The sequence below is a fragment of the Lottia gigantea genome (genome assembly GCF_000327385.1).
Source record: "Lottia gigantea unplaced genomic scaffold LOTGIsca_7, whole genome shotgun sequence".
Lineage (NCBI taxonomy): Eukaryota > Metazoa > Mollusca > Gastropoda > Lottiidae > Lottia > Lottia gigantea.
This window is the reverse complement of record NW_008710370.1, coordinates 123,808-145,723: the sequence shown is the minus strand read 5'-3', so window position 1 is coordinate 145,723 and position 21,916 is coordinate 123,808. Positions and strand designations below refer to the sequence as shown.

At 32.7% G+C, this 21,916-nt stretch overlaps 3 protein-coding genes across 3 annotated transcripts in view; 1 reads left to right on the top strand and 2 right to left on the bottom strand.

Moving 5' to 3' along the window:
* Positions 1-1,381: 1,381 nt before the first annotated feature.
* LOTGIDRAFT_154855 (hypothetical protein) lies at positions 1,382-3,011 on the bottom strand (the record flags this gene model as incomplete). The annotated part of the gene is made up of 2 exons (XM_009065363.1): positions 1,382-1,966; positions 2,818-3,011. Coding segments are annotated over 2 exons (779 nt in total), but the record flags the coding sequence as incomplete, so codon positions are not given.
* A 408-nt stretch (positions 3,012-3,419) lies between these two features.
* On the bottom strand, positions 3,420-5,365 carry LOTGIDRAFT_210710 (hypothetical protein; the record flags this gene model as incomplete). Its single annotated transcript, XM_009065362.1, has 4 exons — positions 3,420-3,972; positions 4,345-4,454; positions 4,760-4,804; positions 5,267-5,365. The coding sequence occupies 4 exons, from the start codon at positions 5,360-5,362 to the stop codon at positions 3,420-3,422; spliced, it is 804 nt and encodes a 267-aa protein (XP_009063610.1).
* Positions 5,366-6,922: 1,557 nt separating this feature from the next.
* Positions 6,923-21,916, top strand: part of LOTGIDRAFT_154853 (hypothetical protein) — a gene marked incomplete at both ends in the record, with an annotated part of 31,606 nt that continues 16,612 nt past the window's right edge. The window contains 31 exons of the mRNA XM_009065361.1: positions 6,923-6,944; positions 7,676-7,796; positions 7,963-8,028; positions 8,163-8,228; positions 8,363-8,428; positions 8,702-8,862; positions 9,160-9,330; positions 9,926-10,012; positions 10,630-10,685; positions 10,809-10,938; positions 11,470-11,487; positions 12,021-12,085; positions 12,284-12,439; positions 12,964-13,178; positions 13,726-13,909; positions 14,285-14,351; positions 14,635-14,672; positions 15,807-15,910; positions 16,093-16,180; positions 16,424-16,512; positions 16,693-16,816; positions 17,114-17,392; positions 18,018-18,306; positions 18,769-18,872; positions 18,904-18,924; positions 18,956-18,976; positions 19,680-19,828; positions 20,137-20,294; positions 20,640-20,821; positions 21,146-21,347; positions 21,550-21,732. Coding sequence (XP_009063609.1) covers positions 6,923-6,944; positions 7,676-7,796; positions 7,963-8,028; positions 8,163-8,228; positions 8,363-8,428; positions 8,702-8,862; positions 9,160-9,330; positions 9,926-10,012; positions 10,630-10,685; positions 10,809-10,938; positions 11,470-11,487; positions 12,021-12,085; positions 12,284-12,439; positions 12,964-13,178; positions 13,726-13,909; positions 14,285-14,351; positions 14,635-14,672; positions 15,807-15,910; positions 16,093-16,180; positions 16,424-16,512; positions 16,693-16,816; positions 17,114-17,392; positions 18,018-18,306; positions 18,769-18,872; positions 18,904-18,924; positions 18,956-18,976; positions 19,680-19,828; positions 20,137-20,294; positions 20,640-20,821; positions 21,146-21,347; positions 21,550-21,732 — 3,682 coding nt within the window. The remainder of the gene's footprint in view (positions 6,945-7,675; positions 7,797-7,962; positions 8,029-8,162; positions 8,229-8,362; positions 8,429-8,701; positions 8,863-9,159; positions 9,331-9,925; positions 10,013-10,629; positions 10,686-10,808; positions 10,939-11,469; positions 11,488-12,020; positions 12,086-12,283; positions 12,440-12,963; positions 13,179-13,725; positions 13,910-14,284; positions 14,352-14,634; positions 14,673-15,806; positions 15,911-16,092; positions 16,181-16,423; positions 16,513-16,692; positions 16,817-17,113; positions 17,393-18,017; positions 18,307-18,768; positions 18,873-18,903; positions 18,925-18,955; positions 18,977-19,679; positions 19,829-20,136; positions 20,295-20,639; positions 20,822-21,145; positions 21,348-21,549; positions 21,733-21,916) is intronic.

The window sequence follows — 21,916 nt, the reverse complement described above, 5'->3', positions numbered from 1 at the left end:
TTCTGATTCTTGTTATATAAAACTCTATTGAAGTTGTAATTAATAGTTACATGTATATCGAACTAATTTCGAAATGGATGATGTTGTAAAGAGGTTTTCTAAATTTCTTTTTCAACGTGTGTCTTAAATTTATACTGGTTTTATCCACGTTTAAAATTAATGTGGAAGCCTATTTTTTTTCAACACAAACTTTGTGTCAATGTGGTCATGAATTGTGTTTTGTGTCGGTGGCTCAGGTAGTTCCATGATAAAGAACTCGATCCCGGCATAGTTCGGGATAGTATCGTTAGATCTTACCACCTGGTTTCCCCTGTCAGTATTAAACTCATTTTGGAAAATTTGAGTTTGAACTGTATACTGTTATTCCTGTTCTCTGAGGTTGGGCACTTTTATTATGTTTTGAAATTTTGCAATTTTGCATGTGAGGTAAAGTATGCCCCCACCCCACTCCCCTTTTTACAGTTAACCCGTAGTCACTCTGCAACTGGGTTTGTCAACTCGACATCCAACTAGCCAATTTTTTTTTAGTATATTTATTATAAGCGTCGATAAACATAACATAAAAAGGTAGATTTCAGATTTTTTGCAAAATATGTTTCGTATATACAGCCGATGCACACTGAAAATATTGTCATATAGCTCATGAAAATATACACAAATTTGAAATGCAAATTCCAATTCTTTCACTTACAAATTACATGCCAATTTTCATAATAAAAATAACACTCCGTACAGTCAGAATGTTCAAATTTTGTAGCATTTTATAAATACATTTAGCTATTTTTAACATTCTTCAATATAGCATTTGGTAGATAATTTCGCTCTTTTAAACATTATTCAGTGCTATAGCGCTTGGTATAGCGCTTGGTAGATACATTTGACTTTTCATTGTTCATTAATATAGCATTTGATATCAATATGTTCAGCTTTGTAACATTGTTAATAAATATAAGATTTGATATAATATAGAATTTGATATCAATATGTTCAGCTTTTTAACATTGTTAATAAATATAACATTTGATATAATATAGAATTTGATATCAATATGTTCAGCTTTCTGAACTTTGTAACATTGTTAATAAATATAAGATTTGATATAAAATGGCATTTGATACCAATATGTTCAAGTCTTTGCAACAACATTGTTTATTAATATAGCATTTGATATAAGATAGCATTTGATACCAATATGTTAAGCTCTTTGTAACATTGTTAATAACTATAACATTTGATATAAAATGGCATTCGATATCAATATGTTCAATTCTTTGCAACAACATTGTTAATTAATATAGCATTTGATATAAGGTAGCATTTGATATCAGTATGTTCAGCTCTTTGTACTGATGTTCAGTTATACCATTTGATATCAATATATTCAGCTCTTTGTACCATTGTTCAGCAATATAGCATTTGATAAAGAGTGTTTTTGGCTACTATAATGCTGAGTAGGAAGAATAATAAGAAGGATGAAATATGCCGTTACTGTAGCCAGCATATAAATAATAAATAAAATTCTATCGGTCGCAGCAGCAATTCTTTGCCATTCGGCAATCATGATCTTCTTGCGATCTACGTGAGGCAAATCACTCAAATTGGATTCTATTGAGTAGGAGTATTGCACTGGTTTCGAAACATTGTCATTTTCGGGATCATCGGTGGCATTAGAGGGAGTCGAACCAGACCCTTTGTTTGCCGTCTGAGTTTGCCTGAGTTGGGCCTGTTGACTTCTTTCTTGTTCTGTCCTTAATAATTCTTCTAGCTCTTCATGACGATACCAGACTTTTTCTGGTTGGTTAGGTGGTAAAGTAACCTCTGATGGTGAATTGAAGTTGGTATCTGAACAGTAATTATCTTTATTGTTATTTTTGTGGCCTTTAATTTCGTTTGACTCTATCACCGATTTTTCCTCCATTGCTGCCAATGGGTCCGGTGTTCTCATTGAAGTGTAGGTGAAAATGTTCTAAAAAGAAATTTAAAAAGGTTGATATTTTATGTCCGAACAGACAAAACTTGTAGGTCTCTAAATGGGCTACGTGTAGACGTCATTGGCTGAACTAGATGAGTTGGCGACCGTGGACCTGGTTCATCCAGTTCCTGAGGTAGCCACTGGTAAACGTATTATTTTCGATGCTTCAGCTTACTATCGGTAATTAATGAAACGTTAATGGTGCCTAATATGTCCCATGTTCTTTTAGCAACGGTACACGAGGTTTATCACATATAACACGAATATGCCTATCAAACTTCAAAAGGTATATTATAATTATGCACATGGACTATTTATAATTTACAAACATGGTTCTTACATGGAAATAAGACACACGGACGAAGTTCACAACCATTTTGAATCAATTCCTCGACTTTTCAATTTTGAATAAGGCTTTAATATTTCAGCTAAGCCTTCAAATCATATTTCAAGGTTTAGAAATGGCTTCAAATGTGATTCGAAGGCATTATTAAAATATTAAAGCCTTTTGCAATATTCGACTTACTTAATCGCATACTGATTCGAAATGGTGGTGAATTGCGTTCGTGTGTGTTATTTCCATGCAAGAACCATGCGTAGTTGCGTATGAAACATGTAGGTCACAGTTTGTATGGTTTCAAATACCACAATGGAATATTGCAAAATGTTCTTATGCGTTTTTTCTGAATTACCTTCATATTCGATGAGCACATATCAGTGTCCGATTTTAGTAATCAAAGTGTAATATCTATTTTATCGACTGACATATTTCCAAGCAATCTAATTAGTAATGGCACATTGGCAATGCTATTACAATTCTTTACCTTAATGTGACCTTTACTTACCAATTTAACACCCTGCGCCACAAGTATAATATCGTGATGTAGACAAATTGCTTTGGACAGCCATTGTAGTGTCAATTTACGTAACCAGTACGGTGCTCTGTTGGTTTTCATCCCTCTGTTATAGATGTTGATAACAAGTACAGCCACTATTACTGACACCGATGTCATGGTCATGACCACACATAAATATACACCTGTAAAATATAACTTATTATTATGTTCTATATCTCTTATTATTGTGATGGTGTGAAAGACAAAATCAATAATTCTGATTGTTTATGGGCATTGTCGTAGGGCAGCGACCGAAAAGCCGCGGGCAGACAAGTAGTGTTTTGCAGACTCTCGTGCCCTCATGCTTCGCCCGACAACTCAACCCTTTATAATTTTCGGGCAAACCAGCCTCCACACCAGACCTTCGGCCCGTTCGCCCATGTTTATGGGCCTTACGTTATCTGCTCAATAACTCTTTTTATCACTTTCCACAATCTATAGATTTTAATATAAATGGAGACTGAAGATTTCATCAGATATTTTGAACTACACTTGAGACTGATTATTTTAATGGAATTAACCATTCGTTCGTTGATGAAATATATGGCATGCTACCAACCTATCAACGGAACGGCTTCGGATGTCGCTGGTACTTCTTCAGCTATCAGTAGCATAAACATAGAGAATGCTAGGAAGACAGACAATCCGAGAGTTATCTTTTCACCGGAAGTTGGTGGTAACCAGAATGTTAAGAGTGTTAAAATGGACAGCATAGAACATGGCACAATGATGTTGAAGATGTAGTAAAAAGTCTTTCGACGAATGTGAAGCATAAACGTCAAGAATGGATGCTTTTCTGGACAGCAAGAATGACGTCTGCTGTTCTTCTGCTGGCTTATGGACAGCAGATCCCATTCACTGTTGTTCATATAGGAAGACAGGTCGATTGGTTCGTCCTCTGCCTGCGGTGTAAAATCCATCCAGTTACCACTGTAGATCCACGAACCAAAACGTAAAATACATATCTGATCGTCAAATGGAAAGAATGTTATATCAACTTTACAGGAACTTTTTAATTTAAATGGTATAGGCCATTTTATTGTTCCGTCATGATGTATTAACACATACGATCCTTGCATAAAACCTGTTGACCCTGCATCAGCGCTGAAATGAAAAACAAAGGTTGGCTGAAATGGGGTTGAAAGTGTACAGATGATCCAAAGCACATATTTTTTACTTTCAAGGGAGTTAGGAGTTCTTCCCATAATTGCATCGTTAAATTTGACGTCGTTGTCTGTTTCAGTTTGTCGCCATTATAACGTCGAACGTCAGCTTCGTATTTTCAAATGAACTCAAATAAATTGTTACCGGTCCCTTGATTTTAACATATTTTTGAACACAAGGAGAATGGGTTTGCCACAACGCTTTATGCTGACACACACGACCCCTTCAACGAACATAAAGAGATTCGATGGCACTGCTGTTTTGAGTCGAACTGGCTGAAGTGGGTTCACTGGAAAATGACAGATATCTTACTTGTTATATATAAATGTATCAGGAAGCCAGATAAATTTAGTTGGTATTCTAATGGATCTTATATTATTATAGTCTTCGGGATCCCAGATTAAATTTTCATCAACCCATGTCTGCAATATAGAAAAATCACTGAAATTAACATTGCATTCTGAAGGGTACTTCCGCAGATATACCAGCACAAAGCTAAAAGCTGAAAGACTATGGCAGAAGTGGCACAAGTTGGTATTAAGTGACACATTTCTTTGGGTAGTAATCTCATAGCATTACATTTTCTTAGAAAGCTAAAAGTGTTTCAGAAGCTACGTGCTATCATTCGATAGCAATGCGGGTGTGTTGTTCGTTGGTATTGATTACGGAGGCTTTAAATAGGCCAAAACTGGCAAGGATTTGTCGCAAAAGATAATCTGAACTATACCTGATCAATGAATACATTAGTGGTCAGAACTTGATGCCTTTCATCCTGAAACATAAATTATATTATATTATAATATTGATATCAACAAAACAAATATATAGAATACAAATGTATGTTTTAAGAGTAAATAAGACTCGAGATGCATTGAGATGTTTCCAATTTGAGTACTAGCTTGGATGAAATAATTCCAAAAATACACAAGTTGTAACGAATGTCAGTGGCAAAATGGGAGAGAAAACAGTAATATTTTTCTACAAGGGAATCAATATGATAAATTGGTGCTGTCTTTATATTGAAGTCTTGTACAAACGGGCCAAATTTTGAATAGAATCTTGTATAAAAATAATTATTTAGTTAAATGGATATATCGTCCTATATAGAGATTATATTCTTTATTCATGGCATTTCGCAAGTCCAACTGATGAATATAATACTCTTATTGACCAAGTTTGAGACTTTTAAATTGTATGACCATTCTAAGAGTAGTATTCCTTTAAGGTTACTTACCAAGCCAACTATTTGATTCAGTTTTAAAGCAAATTTAACAATGACAACAGTAGAGGAATTTAATACTGGACGAACGGAATTTTCATACCCCACCATAATATCTCTGTATAATCTCTGTTCATCTGGTACATATACTTTAGCTCCTACAAATATAATCAGCTAAAATTTGGTGCAAAAATATGATTGGATTTAAAATTCTAATACCGTCGTTTGCTTTTTGACTGAGGCTTTTCTGTCCAAAAACCAAGTTCATGGTAATTTACCAAGTAAAAGTAGATCGAGTCTCGGACAAATGTATAGTGGCTCTTAGTGCAAATGGGCTGTGTCTGTCTCTATGAATTGCCTTTCTGTTTCATCTCCATTGCAAACTGATTTTTTCTTCTTCCGATCTTATTTAACGGTATATTAAATTGTTTGTAATTATTACGTATTAAAAAATGGGTAGCCTATAACCGAGGACCCGTGTGTTACAGGCTGTGCACGTTAAAGATCCCTCGACAGATGGAAACCGGAAAAGAGCAGGCTAATGCCGCTGTCCTGGCATTGTCCTGGCGTTGCTCATTTTCATTAGACCTCACGGTTCAAAAAAAGTGGCACGTAGAACTAAATTCATTACATTTATGACATGATATCTGAAATCTTCATCAATGGTTGTTCTCGGAACTACACTATTATCTGTATAAGGGTGCACTATTATGGCAGACATTTCTTTACTGGCCGTTGCCTATACGACTTCAGCGATTCGCAGTCGGACTCAGGCAATACCCAAATCAGTAACAATGTGCAAATGGATTCCAAACATCATTTACCATTAGTATATATAGTAATTGCTTCTGTTCGATACTTACCATTACAAATGAACACAAATAAAATCAGCTCCAATATGAAGATGTTCATTTTAAACAGGATAGGTGTTAATTTCTCGAAGCACTTAAAAGATGGAATATTTTGTTTACATTTTAGCAATTAAATAACTTCATCCGGGCATCTGTTCTGTCTGGTACATTATATCGATTTATCTATATGTATATTAGACTTTAACCACTGGCACGCGCTCTTCATTAAGGGCGAAATATTTCATATAAAATTTGTATGAGCTCAATGGTATGAAAATTAGCCCGTATATGGAGAAAACATTTATAATCCAATATGCCCTTTATTCTTCATTATTGCTTAATTGCTATGATTTTTAGACTGTGCCATTCGGCTCTTTTCAAAGAAAATTCATTTAACTTTGTTAATTAATGACCATTAATTATCAATGGCTAGATTTGTTAAGATCAATGCGTGTTATTTTACCGTTATCCAGACTGTTATATCGATTTAGTAAGGGAACTTGATGGCATGATAATCGAGAAAATGGAATCTCTACCGTGCTAATATTAATCAACTACAACCAGGAGAACCAATCGATGGCATCGCTTAGAATCTAAATTTAGTAACAATGTCTGCAGTTCCTGTAGAAATTATGGAATCAACAACAGAGTTTAAATAGGTTTGTTTTATTTCAAAGTTTAAATTGCCATAATGGCAAAGCTGTCAAATTTGTCTACCCGAAGATCATATATCTAGATGTGCGTATATCAAGCGGTATATATCAATGAAATGGTGAATATACAAGTATATTAACAGAATCCAGTGACAGGTGATTGAGAAATGGCTACCAGAGCTGCTACATGTAAGTATATTTGCTAAACAGTATGCTTAGGTGTATGCAAATGCAATAAAGCGATATAATAGAAGTTTAACCTTGTATCAAGGTCATAAGGTCTTAAAAGGTCTCTAGGTCTAGGTCTCTTTAAGGAATCCATTGTCTAGAAATATGCCCCTACCTCACCACTGCTAAAATCAAAGGTACAGAAAATATGCACTTGTGATATCTGATATTAAACAGTTTTTTAATCAGTACATTATGCAGTACCCTTGAAAAAAGATATACCATAGATATTTGCTTAATACATTGATGGGGCTCCAATTTCAGCTATCCACATCTGAATTTGAATCTGACGTCCAGTTCAGATGCAATTTAGGCATGCAGCCGTTTAGAGGTTTTCTAACCTCTTTATGTGTATCGGGGTCACTGATATCTTCAATTGTTTTTCAATCAGATGTCTGTGGCTCTCACAATTCTGCAAAAGTTATACACTTAAGCAGGCCCATAGCTAGACCAGGGTCTCAGAGGGGCCAAATGTTTTGAAGGGTTGCTCAACTAAATTTTTCAAGGGGGGTCAAAATTTTCTTTCTTTTCTGAGTTTAAGGACATCATTATCACAAAAGCTGCTATTATAGAATGACCTTTGTGATAGGCAAGTCATATACCACTTACTTAAAGTGGAATTGCGAGAGCCACAGACATCTGATTGAAAATTGGAATGGTGATACTGATAATGATATTTTGTTCTGTTTCAGTTACGTCTAAAATCCGAAATCTAAAAGATTTCAATTACCGTGTTGCTAATAATTTAACACCACAAACAAATGGTTTAGATATAGCAAATACATTGAAATACTTCTCTCAGACTCTACTCAGGTAATATATTTTTAGTATATCTTTACTATATTTTATAATATGTGATATACTGTTAGTCCAGAAAGATATATGTGCATCTCCATCTAGATGCACCAAATATACCATAAGAGATGTATCAACCTAGACCACCAGATAGTGTATCTGTATTTTATATTTTTATTTCTAGTGTATTAAAAGATGTACCTAATATACCATCTGAGAGTTATGAACCTAGACAGAGAGATAGTGTTAGGTTATCTGTGTTTCCTAGTGTATATTTTTTTATTTCTAGTGTATGAAAAGATGTACCTAATATACCATCTGAGAGTTATGAACCTAGACAGAGAGATAGTTTTAGGTTATCTGTATTGATATTTTTATTTCTAGTGTATTAAAAGATGTACCTAATATACCATCTGAGAGTTATGAACCTAGACAGAGAGATAGTGTTAGGTTATCTGTGTTTCCTAGTGTATATTTTTTTATTTCTAGTGTATAAAAAGATGTACCTAATATACCATCTGAGAGTTATGAACCTAGACAGAGAGATAGTTTTAGGTTATCTGTATTAATATTTTTATTTCTAGTGTATTAAAAGGTGTACCTAATATACCATCTGAGAGTAATGATCCTAGACTGCAAGATAATGTTAGGTTATCTGTATTAATATTTTTATTTCTGGTGTATTAAAAGATGTACCTAGTATCATCTGAGAGTTATCAATCTAGTCTGCGAGATAATGTTAGGTTATCTGTATTAATATTTTTATTTCTAGTGTATTAAAAGATGTACCTAGTATCATCTGAGAGTTATCAATCTAGTCTGCGAGATAATGTTAGGTTGATCTACCTAATATACCATCTGGGGGTTATGAACCTAGACAGAAAGATAGCATTAGGTTATCTGTGTTTATTTTTTATTTGTAGTGTATTAAAAGATGTACCTAATATACCATCTGAGAGTTATGGACCTAGACAGAGAGATAGTGTTAGGTTATCTGTGTTTCCTAACCTAGATTATTCTGGTCTATACCATGCAGTTATAAATATAATAGATTTGGTATCTACCATACAGATTGGACAGCATGGTGAGTAGATATACTACTAGGCTATATTTTACAAGAATAACAAGGTTCACAGTTAAGGATCTTTTCTACCATTTGGTCCTTGGCCAAACCTCTTGGCATTGATCTTTCCAGGATTATCTGTACCTATTAACGACTGGAATTATGAGTGAAGAATTTTACATGCTGACTGAAGAAAGAGCAGCAGTTTGTTCCTGAAGAAACTTGAAAAAAATACCTGATTCTGGAACCTTGAAAGTTTGCCATGCTGGCTACAAAGAACAGAACAATGAATTATTATTTATACATATATATTTGCAGCATTTGGAGAAGCAGTATTGAATGTATTGGGTTGTTTAGTACCATTTCTAGAACATGAACTACTAGATACACTACCTTATACTGTAGCAGCTACATTTGCTGTCTTTCCTTCTACTATCCATAAAGATATCATAGATTTACTATGTTCCAGCTTACTGCCCATGACTTTAGGTAAGACAAGATCCAAGACACAATATTGCGTTCATAAAGGATATCTATGGAAGTATTGTTTGGTGTTCTTATGTAACCCCTTGAGTGCCAAATATCCTGAATAAGTACTCTTTCAAGTAAACAGATATACTCATAATGTCACTATATCAAGGATATTCAGATACTAAATTTGACCAGAAAAATGGCTCACACCCCTAATTGTATCCCCACTCCATTTTTTATTTTTTACAAATTTAAAGATAAGATACTTTTTTGTCCCAAAATATGTATTAGAATGCACTAAATTAAGTGAATTTTTAGAAAAAAAGGAAAAATCTCTCAGAAGCTCCATCAGAGGATTGTCACTATTATGCCTCCACAGAGTTGACACACTTTGAATTCAACCTTGATTCAATCTGCACCCTATTTGTATCCCCAATTACTTGGTGATTCATACTTTTTTTAAGTACAAAATTTGCAAATTTGGCAGTGAATCCTTTTGATAGAAATGTAACTTACATACAATCACATAATTATCCACAAATACTGGTTTAGTGTAACTAGAGAGTAAAACTAAGCCCTTGGTATATATTCTATGCCTATGTTTTTCCCCAAGGATTTGATGGATGTTTAGAGCCAACTTATGCCAGTGAATCTGCTGCAGCTATTATTACCATGGTGTTTGAACATACAGATAATGCAGGTAGGCAACACATATATAATAGTCATAAATATAATATACACTTCATATAATATATTAACCCTTTCAATCCTAGCGACCGGTTTACCGGCCACACACTAACCCACACAATATATACCCGAGCAGCCAGTATACCGGCCGTCACACGCTTTTCCTTTTATTACTTGGAGTTCAGGCTATATGACGTTATATTTCATTTACACTCAGGGTTCAAAGGATTAAAGCATATAACTTTTGTGAAATCACTAATTGTTTGGTAACAGCAACTGCAATAGCCACTCAGTAATTTATCACACAATTATGTGCCTGGGCTGACTGATAAATCTTGAAAGGGTACCCATAATATCTTTTAGATATTCCATATAAACAGTATCTAAAGAATTAGATATTTCAGCATTCATAAAAAATAAAACAATGAGTTGACTTGTAATAAAGGAAAAAAAAATCACATGATAATGTGCTGTCTACTTTAGAGATCTTAGTTTTGAAAATAATATAAAGAAAAATTGCTTAAGGGAATTTTTAGTTTTAGAAATTTGTATTACAAATCTGATGGTATTTCATTGTTCTTGAATAATTTTGGTTGAGACTGAATAATGACAGTGATTTGTGTTTTTCAGCATTTCATTCTCAAATTGTTGAAAGTTTCATGGCTATGAAGAAAACAGTTATCAATGTAAGTTTCATTATTCCAAATATTGACTCTAAATGCAGTAAATTTTGATTGAATTTAACACATAAAAACAAATTTGGATTTCATTGACTTCGCTTCAGTTTATCTTGTTTGTATTTTCTTCAGGATCTAATCAGTATTATTGCCTATGGTTCACCTAAAGCTAGAGTTCCTGCAGCTCATTTATTATTCTATTACTGGCCTCAATTAAACCCAGCATTAACTGATAGAAGGGGAATCCATTATAAATATTGTGGTAGGTATTCCAAAGTTGTCATAAGTTTTTAGATTTTAACTGGCATTGAACGACATTTTATGTTTAATCACATTATGGTGTGACAAACCCTACCATGGTAGACAATAGACATGTCTGGCCAAAAGAGTCGGAACAACATTTTTGTTGGGTTACAATATGGCCTCATATTTCTTTGTAATATGAATATTACTTTGTAATCTGAATATTTCTTTTTAATCTGAATATTTCTTTTTAATCTGAATATTTCTTTTTAATCTGAATATTTCTTTGTAATATGAATATTTCTTTGTAATATGAATATTTCTTTGTAATATGAATATTTTGTATTGTCACCTGTTGCTATCTAGATATTTAACTTATATCTTATGTAAGATACCATATAATTGTGAATATAGTGCCCACCCTTTTCAACACAGTCACTATGACAATGGTGGCTATCAAAGTTATCATTTGGATTAAAAATCTCACCAAACTACTACTAAACTACTATTAATTACCTTTCTTTAAATTTATTAAATGCTGCCTTTTTAGGAAATATGGAAATAACTGGTAAGTTTTGGGTGTCCAGCTTACAGTTTTGCTTTCAATTCAGATGATAAAATTCTTTGTATTATACTATTTATAGCATTTGGCAGATTTGTTTGAATCTGTAGACTGTGTGTTTTTTTGGTCTACACCTTATAGATTGGTTCCCTTATTTTCATCTATGAAAATGAAAATGCTAATATAGAAAGTAGAGGTGTTCTAATGACTTGGAAAAATACCAGTTTGTCTCACATGTCCAAAATTAATTCATAATTAGCTAAATTAGAAGAGAAATACCAGCAGAATTCCAATGAATGGCCGATCAAGAAAGTCAAGAAGTCTTTTTTTTGTTCATCCAGACTGTACATAAATGGACATTTATGATTGGTTAATACTCTGAATTATATGCAATAAGAACATAATGACAGAAGAATACATGATATTTCATTAGAAACACCAATTAATCAAATAGTTTGCTTAATTCGACACTAAAAAATAAGGAAACCCATCTTTAAAGCTGCATTACTTTGATAATTGCATTGCATTTGATTTTTCAGCATGGAAGCCATTACAGTGTCAACGTGATACTTGTCCTAATGAAAGAAATAGTCAAGCTGTGAAGGTATATATTCTCAAGTTTTATGTAATCATATTTGATAAGAAGAAGGGGATGGAATCTTCCTTTGACCTTATTTCTTTTCACAAAAAATGAAGAACAGCCCCATCGCAAGGGTGTGGTCCATGGGGGCTAGGGCCCCAGTAAGTGAGAATTAAGCCCCAGCAAAATCGTCTTCAGTTCATGTTTTATCATATGTTGTAGATGTGTTTAAATCCAGCATTAGCTATACATTCTGGAGACACGCCACCTCCACTGTATATCTGTAGTGATTGTGCTGAACAGTTAGGAAGAGAAAATGAATATATGGTAGATTTATTACTACCAGTTAATTATGTCTCTACTATTTGTGAAAATAAGGTAATTTTGATTTAAGATTTTTGTATCCGCTAAAGCAACATGGATGTCACAAGAATATTCCAGGATCCAATTGAAGGGAAGAATCTGATTGGATACCTTGTAAAGCTGTCTCAATTGATCATGCAACTTATTCAGTTCAAGCCTTTGCATCTTTACATCAGTGTCTTAATTACAGCCAACAAATGTTTTTTGTTTTCCGTGAACCTTTCCTCAATCGCCTCGTCCTAGTTGTAAATGAATAGGGATACCTTTGAATTTTCTACCCTGTCAGTGATGCAAGTGTGCTGATATGAAAAAAGCGCTTAATCTTTCATATGGGACAGTAAACCAAGGCCCTGTGCGCTACAGGCTGTGCACGTTAAAGATCCCTCGACAGTTTGAGATCAGGCTGCTGTTCTTTCAAAATTTTCCTCATTGCACACTGCCAAGTGTCATGTAACAAAATTTCATTTCATTTCATTTGCTAGATCTTAGCTACGTTAATCTCATATTAATGATAATCTTTTTGGATTTTTGTCTTGTAGAATTGTAGATCAGAACAGAATCTTGCAGTCTGTACATGTTTTTCTATAGAATGTGCCAGTTTTAATGGTAATAGACCAATCAGATACTGTAAAACATGTTTTGAACAGAAACACAGTAATAGACTGGAAGAGAATCATATAACACATAGTAATATAGCTGATATATGGAGCTGTACACCAGCATTACAGAGATACCTTGTTGATGCTATTGTTAGGTAAGTGATGTTCTAATGAATACCACAGGATTTCCCAATGTTCTAATGAACTTGAGATCATTTGCTGGCTTACCTGGAGATCCTTGTTTCAGTACAAGCCTAGGCAGACATACATGACATATTGTTAATGCAGTTTCTGACTGTTGGGGTTACAAGCCCAAGGGGCTGACATGAGAAAAGCATCATGTCTTTCGAATGGTACAAAAGTTGAAGGTTGGGAATGAGAAAGTTGGGTTTGAAACCGATGTTTTGGCGATTTGGAATGGGAAAAAAGTATAATTATCATGTATTGTTAATCATATGATTATGTCCTTATTGCATATAATTAAGAGTTTTAACCAATGGTAAATGTCCATTATGTACAGTCTGGATAATCAAAAGGACTTTTTGACCTTTCTTGATAGGTCACTCATTGGAATTTTGCTGGTAATTCTCTTCTAATTTATCTAATTATGAATTAATTATGGACATGTGAGACAAACTGGTATTTAAGTTATTAGAATACCTCTACTTTCTACTGCAATTTCAAACCTCCTACTTTGTTTAGTCTGTTAAAAGAAGCACAACCCATAGAATCAAAGCGTATGGTAGAAATGGGTGAAGAACAGAGAAGATTGAATGATGAAGATGAGTGTTATGAGGTAGAGGAAGGCGGAGATCATAAATTATTAAGTAGATATGGTATCTGGTTAATGGTAGAACTATGTCGTCCTAAAAATGATATACCCATTGTGAGTGGTGCTGGATTTTTTGATTTTTTTTCACTAATTTTCCTATCCACTTGAATTTTTTTATATGATATTCCTTGAAAATACAGATAAATAGTCTTGTAAAATGAATATTTTTGAGATGGTGAAAAAAATAAAAACCAAATCAGAAATTTGTGGTGAGGTTTTGAGTATTATTCCCCCTTTGTTAAAGAAATTTGACACTCAACGTTTTGAGTTTTTTTTTGCTGCGCTATTTCTTTTGAACATCATCTCAACTGTAGGCCTATTACATTTGTCAAGCATCGTTTACTATAAAAAGGTAATACATATTCATGATGGCAAGTGATTTTTAAACTGCATATAGCTTTTTTTTAAAAGTGTATATAACAATTGTAGGAAATTCTAGGTAGATTATTGGGGATATTATTTCAATGGTTTGATGCTACAGCTTATTTACCTGATGGTAAGGGAATTATATACTATATCGCTACTAATTTCTACTATACTATAGTCATTTAGTCACCATTTACAAAGTAAATGGGTCAATAAAGCAAGATATGTGCACTTAAGGACTGTCCTATGAATGTTTCCCTCAGTCACAACTGCAGATCTCTGTCAGTCTTCATTAGTCAGAGCAGGAAAGTAAGATGTTAAGCTCAATTTGATTTCTTCTGTAATGATTTTTGGACAACTATGAAATATTTTAATAATATCATCTATAAATGTGATATCTTTTTTGTTTACAGATAATGTTGGCAATGCATTGGAAAGACTTAAACCAGAGGTAAAAAAATTTTTTTTTAATTTGATATCATGGAAAAAACATTCATAGTTTTAATTATGTATATCTATACAAGCTTGTCTCATATCACAAGATGCCTTTCTGTATTTTAATCAACCTTAGATTTTTTATAAATATTTTTCCCAACTTTGATATTATTATACATGAACATGAGGGTAGCCAAGTATAATTTTTAAATTCATTGCAATGAGAAAGATTATTAGTTTTATTCATATATTTTGTGTTAATAAAACACATGTTATATTTCAGTATATCTATAGTTTGCTACAAGATATTAATAAAACACATCTTATAATTCAGTACATCTATAGTTGGCTACAAGATATTAATAAAACACATCTTATAATTCAGTACATCTATAGTTGGCTACAAGATATTAATAAAACACATGTTATGTTTCAGTATATCTATAGTTGGCTACAGGATATTAATAAAACACATGTTATATTTCAGTACATCTATAGTTGGTTACAAGATGTTAATAAAACACATGTTATATTTCAGTATATCTATAGTTTGCTACAAGATGTTAATAAAACACATCTTATAATTCAGTACATCTATAGTTGATTACAAGATGTTAATAAAACACATGTTATATTTCAGTACATCTATAGTTGGCTACAAGATGTTAATAAAACACATGTTATATTTCTATATATCTATAGTTGGCTACAAGATGTTAATAAAACACATGTTATATTTCAGTATATTTATAGTTGGCTACAAGATATGAATAAAATACATGTTATATTTCAGTATATCTATAGTTGGCTACAAGATATAAATAAAACACATGTTATATTTCAGTATATCTATAGTTGGCTACAAGATATAAATAAAACACATGTTATATTTCAGTATATCTATAGTTGGCTACAAGATGTTAATAAAACACATGTTATATTTCAGTATATCTATAGTTGGCTACAAGATGTTAGTAAAACACATGTTATATTTCTATATATCTATAGTTGGCTACAAGATATAAATAAAACACATGTTATATTTCAGTATATCTATAGTTGGCTACAAGATGTTAATAAAACACATGTTATATTTCAGTATATCTATAGATGGCTACAAGATATTAATAAAACAAATGTTATATTTCAGTATATCTATAGTTGGCTACAAGATGTTAACAAAACACATTTTGAAGTTATTGTCTCCTGTCTGTTACCACATCCTGTAGAATATTCTAGAGTTGGTGGTTTCTGGTAAGTATCTTTGTAATTTTAGATTGTTGCAATTTAAATTAACGTCTGCTTACAGTGATGTGAAAAAAACTGGGGGTTTTTGGGGTCAAATGATTGCACACAGTTTCCCTTTAAGTCGTAGCTTCACAACCTTAAATAACAAAGGTTACATGACTCAAGACCCAAATTTCTTACTTTTTCAGGGACACTTTAGCCACTAGAACTGCTCAAATTAAAGAAGGGTTAAACTGTTTCTTCTGTCTTGTACCATACAACATTATAACCTTTGAAGTACGTATATATTTTCCCTTATAGAGTAACTATTTTTTGTTTTTCTGAGCATAGCTGCATAGAACTATGGGAATAAAATTCATGCAGAGCAACAAAAGTATTGTCTTTAGTGCCTATCTTTTTTAGTAGGCCAATATGAATTTTAGAGGATTATAAAGAGATTATCTATATTTTATATGCATATCGTGGACACTGATAGCAGAAAAAAAGATATATGTATGTGAAATTTTTTTCCACTGGTAGATTTGGGATTATGTTATGCCATATTGGTTAGAAGCTATTAGAACAGAGATAGCAGAAGAAGACCTACATGAATTAAGAGTATTGTTGAGGTAAATAATATATTAAGCACCGATTTATTACATTAATTGGTCTAAAATTTGGTTCTTGTTTCAAATATGAGGTATTTGCCTCCATTAAGCTACAGAATTTAATTCTGAAAAGCCAGCTGTGTTTCTCTTTGAAAAAATGTTATTTTAATGAAAATAGCAAGTTGATATGTATCATTTCAGGAAAGCATTTGATATTGATATGTGTCCTTTGCCGTTCACACTAGAAAAGATGTATCATTTCATAACAGAGAGATTTGCTGATAGCAGTGCTTCTGTTCAGGAACAGGCCTTACAATGGCTACAGGTAATAATTCACCATAGAAGTAAACAACAAGAAAGCAAATGTCCACAAATTCCGGGGACTGGTTTCTTGAAAAGTGAACTAAAAAATGCTTTGAGTTGTTTTTTTCGTCTGAATGATTAATCACTAAAATTAATATTTCAATTTTGTTTTGGTAATCAATCAGATAACTGTTTTCATTTCTTAATTTTACAATGGTGGCTTTTATTGTAATATTTTTTTGAAATGTGGTTTATCAAAAGACCATCCTTTTATCGCTTTGATTTCCAGTTTAAGATTTGGTCAAAACCTCCATTTCAGATACTCTCATCATTGGATATAATCATTCCGATGCATCTTTTTTTAAAAATGTGCAAAGTTGGAGTGGAGCAGATTAATTCAGATCCTGAAGATGTGACTAATGGAACAGAGAGGAAGTCCAACATTAATACCGATCATATAGCTGACAGTAGAGAAGAGTACCCTGCACCATTAAGTCCAGAGCGTGAACCTCATTATAACACCAGTTATGTTTATGAGAAAGAGTCTGAGTTGATCTTACCCAGTTTTATTATGATGTTAGATATGGTGCTGAAACAGGTAAAAATGTTGATCTTTTAATGGCATACTAGAAGCACATGTTATATAGATAAATAAGATAATTATTGTGAATAGATACTTCTAGAATATTACGTACAACGTTTCAATATGGTTCTCACATCGTCATCAGGAATATAATAAATACTAACAACAAGGAAACATAAGTATATATAGGCCACAAAGACTCGTGATCTTGTCATGAATGGGACAGATTCACATCTTGGTCTTAGAAACAGGAATGTTTTAGCTGAGCTAATCAGTAATAGTGTTCACAGCCCATCGTCAAAATGTGAGCCTTCAAATTCATTTGTGTCCAGAATTATCCACATTTGAATGTTAAAATGATGACTCAACATTTATTGAGATTCAGCCATATATAAAAAAGAAATATGAAAATAGAATATAGAAATAGAAATTCCTAGTTTGAGGTATTTTGGAAGGATGCGATTACATGCAGTTTTAATCACTCTAAAAACTAGTTACATATATTCAAGATCCAAAAAATTCATTGTTTGTATACACCTCGGCTTAAAATGTAAAGTAAGAAATAGTAAGAAATGGTCCTTATTGTTACCCCTAAAAAGATAAAATTGTTAAATCATTATTGAGGGACGTCTATTTATAGATGGAGCTACAGGAGTCACCCAAGCATCTTGGTATTTATAATGAAACAAGTAGAGAGGTCATGCAGCTATTGACTTGGATGTTACGTAAAGATTGGGATGGTGTTCACACCTGTTTATCAGAGGTCCAGAAAGTCAACTGTGAGTTCTGTCAGAACATTGCTCTGTGGCACCAACTAGCAGCTCAGCTCATGGAACATATCTGTCCAAGAGATCCTCTGAAGATTCCACCTAAAGAACTACCCAGATTTGATGAAGTAAAGAACAATATCCAAGCTGCTGATAATTCAGGTATTAGAATAATTTCTAAGTTTATCCAAGTCTCCTACTGACTAGAGCTCAACCAATATTACTGACACATGTTTCAGATACACATTCCACATCAGGACAGTCAATTTGATATATTCTGACATACTGTTTCGGTCAAATAATGCTTTTCAAGAGAGACAGCTCTGGAAGTGGGGGATAAATACCTGAAATTGGATTTTAGACAAATAAGAGCTGTGGTCGCTCAGGGAAAAAGAGACTTGCTCATTTTTCTAGTGGTGGGGTTCAAAGAATGAGATGATGCCAAAGACTATTCATTTTAAGACCATTCAATGGATGGAAATTGGGAAAGGGTACCACATAAGTATTCTGGTTCTCTTATTGAACACCCATGAAATGTCCTACAGTATTTGCGTCCCATACCAAAAGAGTAGGATGTAAAACTCCATTTCACAATTTTGTTTTATGACATACTTTCTGTTGTAGAATTTATAGATCCATTATTAAGTAAAGATGAAGAAGCCAAAGAACCAGAATATGACATCCATTCTTTTCCTATATACTTACAGTTGTATGATACTTTACTAAAGGTAAGTTCATGCTTTTCCTAAATACTTACAGTTGTATGATACTTTACTAAAGGTAAGTTCATGCTTTTCCTAAATACTTACAGTTGTATGATACTTTACTAAAGGTATGTTCATACTTTTCCTTTGTTATCTTCTGATATTAGGTTATAACAGGGTATATGTACTGATGTTGATATTATGTTCTTGTACAGGGATTATGTAACATAACTGATGTTGATATTATGTTATTATACAGGGATTATGTAACATAACTGATGTTGATATTTTGTTATTTAATGTAAATGATATTATTTTAATTTACAGGGATTATGTAATGAAACTGGTGTTGATATTATGTTGTTTTATAGGGATTATGTACTATATTTGATTTTATGTTATTTTGAAGGGTTTCTATAATTTAGCAGATGTAGGTATTATGTTATTTTACAGGGATTATGTAATATAACTGATGTTGATGTTATTTAGTGTAACTGATATTATGTTATTTTTTTTACAGGGATTATGCAATGAAACTGGTGTTGATATTATGTTATTTTACGTGAATTATGTACTGTATATGATGTTGATTTTTTTATTTTAAAGGGTTTTTATAATTTAACTGATGTTAGTATTATGTTATTTTACAGGGATTATGTAATGAAACTGATGATGATGATGTTATGTTATTTTACAGGGATTATCTACTGTACCTGATGTTGATTTTATGTTTTTTTAAAAGGGATTTTATGATTTAACAGATGTTAGTATTATGTTATTTTACAGGGATTATGTAATGAAACTTTATGTTGATATTATGTTATTTTACAGGGATTATGTAACGTAACTGATGTTGATGCTCTATATAACCTGTTGTCATCATTTAAATATCTGTGTTTACATGGTGAATGTTTAAACTATACAGTTAGTCAGTATAATCTGTATATACAATATACTCTAAAGACACAACTCATTCCAAAGTGAGTTGATTTTATTTTCACAAATTAATAATGAGCCGGGTTGTGTAGGAGTTAAGTGGCATGCTGTTACCATAAGTTCTTGCGTGCACCAAAATCGATGACATCTTTATATATACAAGTGAAAATTAAGCTTCTTTATTATCACTATCCAAAGGATCCTTAATGTAATAAAGTGATCAAATCTTGTGATGTTTTGAATTACTTGCTTCCAAATTCTGATTCTATACAAAGGCAAAGTTCCAGAGTCTCAAAGTTCCAAGCCTTGCAGAACATGGGCTTCAAACATGTACTTCAATATTTAATTGCAGTCTATGGAAACTACTTCAGTGTGAACACTCACAATTATCAACAGTAGCTGTACCATTATTGGTCCATTCCATAACTCTACCTACTGGAGCTGATGTATTCTGGAATCTAGTTGAAGAGTGTTATGGACATGATGATTGGAGAGCTAGATTCTCAGCAGGTTTGTTCTGCTATTCTATAATATCATTTCTTTGGATCATGGTTAGTAAAAATAGTAAAAAAATTAGTAAAGTCTACCATATTTATATTTTTTTTGTTTTCTTTGCCAAAAGCAGCAAACCAAGAGGTTTTGTTTATTCCATTAACAATGACAGAGGTTTTGGCCTATTTTTTTGACAATAACACAGCAAGGTTTTATGTCAATTATAAAAATGATTAAAATTTCAAGATTTTTGATGTCTATCAAATCAAAGCCATTTCAATTTTTTTTTCAATTTGATTTGCAAATAGATTGCCACATGTATAATAGGCGGTTTCTACCTTTCTGTAATGTTTCTATTTTAAGTTGAGAAAGTAACAGTAATGGCAAGATGTCTTGATACAGATTCCATACGAAATAACCAAGTTGTACAAACTAGTCTAGCTCATGCTTTCTGTCATCTTATTGGTTCTGTAGAAGATATTAGTGCTGGAGTGTCCCAGAAAACTATCATGTATATGGATACCATTAGACCCGCTGCTCTCAAAGTAAGTAAACTTTGAAATCAGTTTTATTTTGTTTTTCTCTTTTTTTTTGGACATATTTGTATCTATGCACTTTTTTGGATAGTCCTTGTAGGGGATGTGGGCTCTAATCTTGGTCAGGTGACGTTTTGTAGTCTACAAAGTTGTGATACAGATTAGCCAAGAGATTTGACCAATGATTAGCTGGTAGTTGAGTGAAGAGTTCTGAACAGGTTTGTCTGTTCCAATTCTGCTCTCACGGAAGTGGAATATGTCATCTATTCCCTTCCCCTTCAGTCTTCTTGTTCAAAATTGCTGTTTCCTTATTGTGTGTTTCTTTGCTTTCAGTGTTTATGTCATTGTTTAGAGTTTCAATTTGATACAGTTATCAATGATAGAACAATGATCTTAGATAGGATGCATCTATTAGCTTCAGTTTTACCAGATCATAGAATATTAACATGGGAGTTCTTTCTGGGTAGATTTGATACCTTATCTCTAGAGGCACAAATTGATCTGGAAAATAGTGGAGAGATTCCGTATCCACAAGGTAAGTGAACTGTTTATTGAGAATTTGGATGTTTTAAGTAATTGCTCTTGCCAAAGTAAATACATGTTGATATCAGTTGTTACTATGATAGAATTTAAAGATGGGTTCCCTTATTTTCATTTATATACTTATATGAATAGAAAGTAGAGGTATTTTTTATGACTTGGAAAAATACCAAATGCCCAATGATTTAACTTTTTAGATCTTACTAGTAGTGACAGACATAGTGAACATTTCCTGCGTAAATTAAATCGAGCTAGATTAGCACTAGCAAGAACAGACAGTATTAGATCTGTGAGCCTGAGTTTTCAAGTCAAACCACCATATAGACGTGCTGTATCTGTACCAGTACATCTTATAGCTAAAGGTACGACTCCACCAAAATGTAAGTATATATCTATTCCACAGTGTGCCTTCAATAACATTTCCATCTTAACAAAAGTGCACTTGTGTATTAGTAAATAAGAAATATATATACATTTTGATCCATTTCAGAGTTTTCGATCCAATATTTCCTTTGATTAGCTAAAATGAAAATTTATCACAACGATTTGTGAATCAAATCAAAT